Source organism: Varanus komodoensis, unplaced genomic scaffold, assembly GCF_004798865.1.
Source record: "Varanus komodoensis strain SLA01 unplaced genomic scaffold, ASM479886v1 scaffold22, whole genome shotgun sequence".
Taxonomy (NCBI): domain Eukaryota; kingdom Metazoa; phylum Chordata; class Lepidosauria; order Squamata; family Varanidae; genus Varanus; species Varanus komodoensis.
In genome coordinates, this window is record NW_025335606.1 from 13,985,751 (window position 1) to 13,993,436 (window position 7,686).

Genomic DNA, 7,686 nt, shown 5'->3' on the forward strand with positions numbered 1-7,686 from the left:
TTAGCTTTCACCTGACCTTTTCCATTTTATCATCCAATTTTTAGTGGCCAAAGGCAATGTAATATTACAAACACATTCAAAAACTTATCAATAAAGTAATACAGACTGGTTCATACCAAGTCTAATCACTTCATTTTGACAATTTCAAAAAGATGATTTTTTTTTCCAAAAAACAAAAACCCAAGAAACCTTCCAAGAGGTTGGTTGAATGGGACAGAGTGGATATGGCCACAATGGAGGCTTGGGTCCCACTGCTGTTGGTGCCCATTAGCTCCCTCCCATTCTGCCATTTTGAAGAAGGTTTTATTTTTTGTTTAATGGTAGAATTTGAGCTTTTTTTTTTTACTCAAACATGCACATTTCACAGCTGGGAAGTAAATGGAAGTGAACTTTGTGTTATCTCCTCCATTTACTAGCCAGTCATGAAATTATATTTTCCTTCCATTTACTTCCCAGACAGGAAATTTGCATCTATTTCCCCAATTTAAACAAAAAGAACAAATTTTCCAGACTAGAAAAAGATCTTGTTGACACTCCATCTTTCCTCTTTTTACCAATGATGTTCAGTTTATACTCAGGTTATTGTTTGACCTTTGTCATCTATGTTAGCAACTACACTTCTTTTGACATCTGAAACTTACAGGGCCATTGACCAAGCAAGCCTACATATATTAAACAGCTGTAAGACCCCAGCTGCACACCACCAATAAAGTGAAGATATTTGCACATATTTCTGGACCTGAAAAAGAAGTATTAGTATTATTATTATTATCAGCCCAAAGGCTCCCTGGGCAGTTTAACAAATCAGCAATAATGGTGGCAAACAAATTGTAGTTTTTCCAAAATGCCACTTGAGCATTGGTGAAGGCACTGTCACAGACAATGGAGTTTTGCTACTCTTCTCCAATAGCTCACCTAGCTGTTCCCCAAAACTGACATTTGGGCAATTAGAAACAGAAACAGAGCGAGTCAGAAGGGGCCTCCCAGGCCATCTAGTTTGATATCCGGCTCTAGCTGGCTGCACTCACAATATGCCTACCATGTGCATGTCTAGCCTATCCTTGAACACCCTCACTGATAGGGCCTCAACCATCTCCTGTGGAAGCCCATTTCACACCCCTGGGGTCCTAACTGTCAGGAAATACTTCCTGGCATCTAAATTGAATCTTGGTTCCCTGAGCTTCACTCTGTTGGAGCACATCCTACTTTCCTCTGCAGGGGAGAACAGATCTCTATCCACCTCCGTGTGACACCCCCTCATATACCTGTATGTCATCAATAGATCCCCTCTGAGTCTCCTCTTCTCCAGGCTGAAGAGACCCAGTTCCCTCAGTCTCGCTTCATACGGCTTTCTTTGAAAACCGGCCACCAACTTTGTGGCCCTACGCTGCACTAACTTTAACCTGGCTAATCCAATTCAACCATCATGTACTGAATAATCCCTAGAACAAGCCATAGTTTGTCAGGGTGGCTTGGTGCCCCCAAATAAGCCACCCTATGTGAAGTGGTCTGGGTTGAGATACCACAACTACTCCCTACAGCTAGTTACCCTTGATAGGTTGTTGTGTCATGTGAACCCAGGCATTAAGTATGCTTTAATTTTCCCCCTCAAATATTTCAAGTTGAATATTTGTAGTGTGTTAGGACAAACATTAAGATGTAGTACTTTTTTAAGTTTTACTAAATTCAAGTAAAATAAGCATGGTCAATTAATTCTCTTTAGGGCAACATGTGGCCTTCCAGATGACTTGGTCCACCTTCCTATTAGATCTAATCAGCATAGCCAAGAGTCAGGGAGACCACCAAGTTGCCCACTCCAGCATCAGAAAATTTCCCAAAGCAAGTTAAAAATTTTCCTGTGCAAATGATCCTATACAAATTACTCAAATTGTCATTATTTTTTTCTGGAAAACCCCTATCACTAGATGTGACAATGGTGTATAGAATTATTCTAGGTGTGGAAAAGGGGGATAGATAAAGGTTTTTCTCCCTCTCATAATACTAGAACATGGGATAAAGCAACATAGTGGAATGATGGTGCTTCAGAACAGATAAAGGGAAGTATTTCTTCAAATGGAATTGTCTGATATAAGATAGCCATTGCTCTATCAGTGTGGGTGGTTTTAAAAAGTTAGGATTAGACAAATTAATGGAAGGTAAGACTGTTAATGACTACTAGTCATGATGGCAGTATATTACCTCCAATATTAGAGGCTCTATGCTTCTTGGAACCAGCTGAGGAATAGAAGAAGGTCCTTGAGAGTTTTGCATATATATTGGTTGCCTAATTGGTTGCCTAATGTAGGAACAGAATCTGGAATAAATTGTCTTTTTGTCTGACGTAGCAGGGCTCATATTTTGTAGCAGCTGGGGATTCTGAATGGAATGGTCTTGGAAGACTGTCCACAAAGAATGCATTATTTACTTACTTCTTATATTTATATCCCACCTTTTAACCTTTCAAGGAACTCAAGGTGGGTGACATAATTCTCCCCCACCCAATCTTATCTTCACAACAACAACCCTGTGAGGTATGTTGGTCAGAGAGACTTTGACTGACCTAAGGTCACCCAGAGAGTACTCTGACTGAGTGAGGATTAGAATCCAGATCACCTAAGTGTCAGTCTCATAGTCTTAACTACTGTACCACAGTGGCTCAGTCCAGGCAGTTGTGTGAATAGGGCCATGCATATCTAATCCAAATAGGTTGGCATACCAGCCTACACTAAGCAACAGCTATCTAAATGTCTCAGAGGCAGTATAGAAGTGCTGCTATGGGACACAACAGCTCTAAGGTCAAAGTATTGTATACTTTTACATCTTTATAACCTTTTGCTTCATTGTATTTACTGTGGCACCTAAATTCTTTTGAACGATACCCATTCCTGGACAGTTATCTCTTATATGTGTATTTTGGTTTTGTTTTCCTAGCATGTAATCTTATCTAAGTTGAATGCTCTTTTATACAGATGAAAACCATAGCATCTATAAAATAAATGTATCATACTCTTATACTCTTTTTGGCACCAGGTCAAAACCTTTTTATTTAACCAATATTTTAAAAACTAGTATTAATGCAACAGTCTTGTTTTATTGCTTTTACTACTGGATTGTTTTAATATATGCAATTTTATTGATTGTTTTAATGTTTTGCCTGTGAGCCATCCTGAGATGCTTTGCATGGGGGATGGCATACAAAAGTTTTAAATACATAAATAAATAAATACTCCTACTATGCAATTTTTGTATTTCATCATTTTACTAACAGTCAAAACACTCTCCTTTGCCCCAGTGTATCACATCTTTTTGAGCTGTTTACCATGGTTAGTTTTCAGCCAATCCTCTAAAATAATTCCAGTCTCATATAATTTTCTGTCTTGAAGAATGGTATCCCCTATTCATTCTCCTTACAATGTTGTGCTCAAGTATATGGAAGTTCTTGCATTATGCATTTCTACCATGCTAATTATGAGCACAGACCTATGCATATTTAGACAGGAAAAAGTTCTACCTGCTGCCATCATTTCCCAGCCAGCTTGCCCGGTTGAGGAAGGCTAAAAGTTGTAGCACTTTTTTCAGTGTAGTCAGGAATAGCATTGTGAACATAAAAAAGAACCTTATATGGTTTGCATAATTTCTTATTGACTAGACTCTGATAACTTTATAAAAATAAAGAGGGGGTGAGAAGGAGAGGAAAAATCCATGACAGCTATTAGTAGCAAATTCATTTTCGTCTAAGTGCTTGCAAATTAATTGGTTAATATATTCAGGGATGTGTTTCATGGATATTAGAGAAAAGCTAAGCTAACTAAATCCCTGAATCTTCCTGAAGCCTTGTGTTTGCTGTTGTCTTTTCTAAGACCTGTCAATTGTTTATGAATTGTAAAATATAGTAACACAGAGACTGTGTGGTATGGCAATTACTGTGTTGGAATTAGCCCAGGGAGAGCAGAGTTCAAATTCCCTTTCAGTTGTTGCTGAATTATAGAGTTGTTGCTATCAAGTTTTCTAGATACTTTAAAATAGCAGTCTCTGCTTGCAAGCTTATAATTGATTTTAGATGCTTTTAAGCCACTTTCCAGGATAGGGTCCTCACCACACATCTTATAGAACACTGCAAAATAATGATTCTAATAAATCAATAAATAATCAAAAATAAATAGTATAAAACAAAAGCTGAAAAATAAGAATATTCCATGGAAAACCATTACAGTCAACAAGCAGCAGCAGCAGCAACAATACAGTAGCCAGAAGTCAACAGCAAGGTTAACTTGAAGGTATTTTGAAGCAAGGAAATATTTGAAGCTTTTTGAAACGATGGAACTGGCAGAGCCAAAGGCACAATCAGTGGGATGGTGTCCCACAGATTAGAAAAGGTCATGAAACTCACTAGGTAATTTTTGGACATTTACACACCTTCAGTTGTACATATAAAGAGAGGTAACCCTCATTCACATTTGAGTAGAATATTAATAACTACTACTACTATTCTACTATAACTATAAAATTCAGTTCATTAGCTCTTTCAGGATACTTCAGTGAATACTTCCCTTAAATTCAGTCAGGGAGGCCTGGCATTCATTGACCTACAACTTTAGTTTTCTGCCCTACCTAGCATTGTATTTGTTCTTCTGGGCTACCATTTCAAATTAGGTTTATTCCCTTGCTTACCTGCTGTCCTCCAGTCTCTGGATCAGTCATTGCAATTACAGAGAAGTCCCCAATTCTTTCTCCATTGGCATCTATGGATACCTGTCCTGCAATGCCTACAGAATTGCATGTAAGAAATTAAAAAAATGAAAATATAGAATATAGAATGATTCCAAGAAAAACAAAAAAAGAGTGGGCAGAATTTTTATAGCCCAATATGGCAGGAAACTCCATCAGTCTTCCAGCACTTTTGTTGGCATTCTGGAAGAACTTGTAATTTCACCTCTGTGTCTGCATTGCTAACATTCTTAAAATTTTTCTCTTAAAAAAATATCGGATCAGACTTTTTGAAGGAATAAGTGAAACTGTCCTACTGTGCTGAAATAAAATAGAAAAGATTTTAAGGGGGAATTAATGTACACAGAGAAACTTTTAGTTCTGGAGAAACTGCAGGGGTGTCTGTTCCTGGACATTTCTTCTTTGAAGCCAAAAGGCAAGGGCTGGCATAATGTGGTTGTGTCCAAGCATGTCAGCTATGAAACTTTTAAGTCCCTCAAAACATGCAGTTCTTGTCTATACTCACAGCAACTCTGTGAAGTAGTTTAGGGAACTGGCCCAAGGCTTTGTACCTAAACAGGGACCTGCCTTGCCTGGTATTTAGTATCTAAATCTAATACTCTAGTCATTACATGAAACTGGCTGTTTTCATAGGCAGTCCTATGTATAATGCATCATGCTGTAGTGCGGTTAGAGTGTTGTACTTGTAAGGGTTAGCTCCTAGTCCCCACTCAGTCATGAAATCATTGATTCTCAACATATGTGAAAGGGTTGTTATGAGGATAAAATGAAGAAAAGGAGGACCATGTTGCCTGTCTTGGAGTCCCTGGCAAATGAAGAAATATGGGATATAAATATAATAATAAAATTGTACTCCCTCTCAATTTTTCAGTATAAGGATATCACTTTCTTGTCCACAGACAAGGGCAGATCCGTGGCAGGTTCATGTATGTTAAAATATGCATTTTTAACGTTTTTGAACAGAGAACTGCACTGCAAACTTAGATGTACACTATCTGAAGGACAAATGTATTTCAATTCACATATTATTCCAGGAAGTATAAATTATGTTGTTTTTCAGAACAAACAAACCCTTCAGCATCCTAACTTTCAACCCAAATGCCTCCCCTTGACAGTCAGGAAGAAAAACTCACTGGAGCTGAGAAAATGGCCCATTATGTTTTTCATAGCTGTTCCAGTTTCTGAACTCATTGTTGGGTTCTTATCTAAAGGAAACATTTCCTTTAGTTTAAGTACTTCCACTGGAAATCTCGGTAATTTTACCCTGTAAGAAATGACAAATGGATCTGGCAGGATCTGCTTTGTCTTACCACAAAGGTCCTGCTGACCTTATAAAATGAAATGCACATATGTATTAACTGCAGAGTTTTAATATATGCATAGATGCTAAGATTTGCCATATTAAGGGGCAGGGGGATAACACAACCACTTGGGCACAGAAAGCCATGCCTACCCTTGGCACATGCAATCTGAAGTGGCAAATGGATGTCTTGAAATATTTCCAAGCACACACACATGTGTGTGCATGCAAAAAGCTGTTCAAAACCTAACATAACACTGATGAGGAAGGGAAACTGGAATTGGCATTGGTGCATTTTTATCAAACCTAGTTTTTAAGATAATGCTAAATGGAAAAGATGAAGCAATGCAATGAATCAAACTAATATATGCATATAAAAAAGTAAAGGGGCTATAATCTTCAAAAATAAGGAAGGGGCCAAGAACCCTCATGACAACTGCTAAATTCTTATTATAAGGGCTTTCTTTGTGCAGAAAATTACTGACAGTGATGCTATAAATATGCACACAATGGGATTATTTAGTTCTTAAGATGCAGTGTATGCATGCATTATCTACATAACCCGTTTAAACTAAACATGGCACAGTCTTCCTGTTTTGTGAATGCTGTCCCTGTTATCTGTGTAGATAGCCAGAGGCAGCACAGCACTTTCCAAACACAACACAAGATGCCTAAGGTGGTAGGTTAAGGGGTGACGCAGGTGATAAAAAGCTCTCACTGCTTCTGGGGAAAAAGAGATTTCTTTAATAAGAATAATATGGGGAGAAACTTTAATGAAGGGAGAGGCAGAAATAGTCCCTAAATATTTCTTTCTCACCTGCATCAGTTCCAATTTGTCTCCAGGCCAAATTCAATGTGCTTCTTTTGACCTATAAATCCCTATGTGTTTTGTACCTTTATACCCAATGGGATACCTTCTCCATATATGGCTATGATTTCTCTATGGAAGCCCTTCTCTCAGTGTCTCAGCCATCTGAAGATAGGGGTATGGCCATGCGAGAAGGAGTCTTTCTGGTGGTAGTGGTCTTCTAACATTGCCTAAAATTCAGAATTCAGTGAATACTTTTGTCCTTTGAGGATTTTTGAAAACATGCTATTTTGGGCAGTATCCAAGTGGGCCATTGTGCAAGACAGGGCCACTATTGCTTCTATTCCAGCTAAGGAGACTGTAAATCCCTGTTACATGAATGGTAAGCACTGCTTACAGAATGAAACTGGTGGTGTGTCCTGCCTGCAAAGCAACCTCCTTAGATATGTTTATTTCCTAAATTGATCTGTACCCTGCCTTTCTACTAAGAAAAATGGCATCCAGTTTTAGTTCCTATGAATTTGTTGATGGGTTTAGTTCCTGTATTTACAGATTATTTTAACTCCTGTGACTTTTATAATCTTTTACAGTAGTGGTATTAATGTATCAGAATTTTGTACTCTTGAATTTTTAGGATTTCGTGTGTTTGTATTGCAATATTTTTATGTAATTAAATGATTTTGTACAATGCAAATAATATTTTCCATGTAAACCATTTAGAGATTTTACTATAAAAAGCAGCAAGAAAGATTTACACATAAATTAATGAGTACTAAAATAATTTTTCACCTCATGGAATGGTTTTTAGCAAGGTATCAGATTCTCATTTTAATTAGCTAAACAGTTTGAC

The 7,686-nt window shown here is 37.7% G+C and overlaps 1 protein-coding gene across 2 annotated transcripts in view; it reads right to left on the reverse strand.

The window, feature by feature from the left end:
- The window catches only part of NPR3 (natriuretic peptide receptor 3), a 64,028-nt gene that overhangs the window by 11,307 nt on the left and 45,035 nt on the right, over window positions 1-7,686 (reverse strand). For both annotated transcript variants that reach the window (XM_044431574.1, XM_044431573.1), the window contains exon 5: window positions 4,672-4,766. In XM_044431574.1, the coding sequence (XP_044287509.1) occupies window positions 4,672-4,766 (95 nt within the window). The remainder of the gene's footprint in view (window positions 1-4,671; window positions 4,767-7,686) is intronic.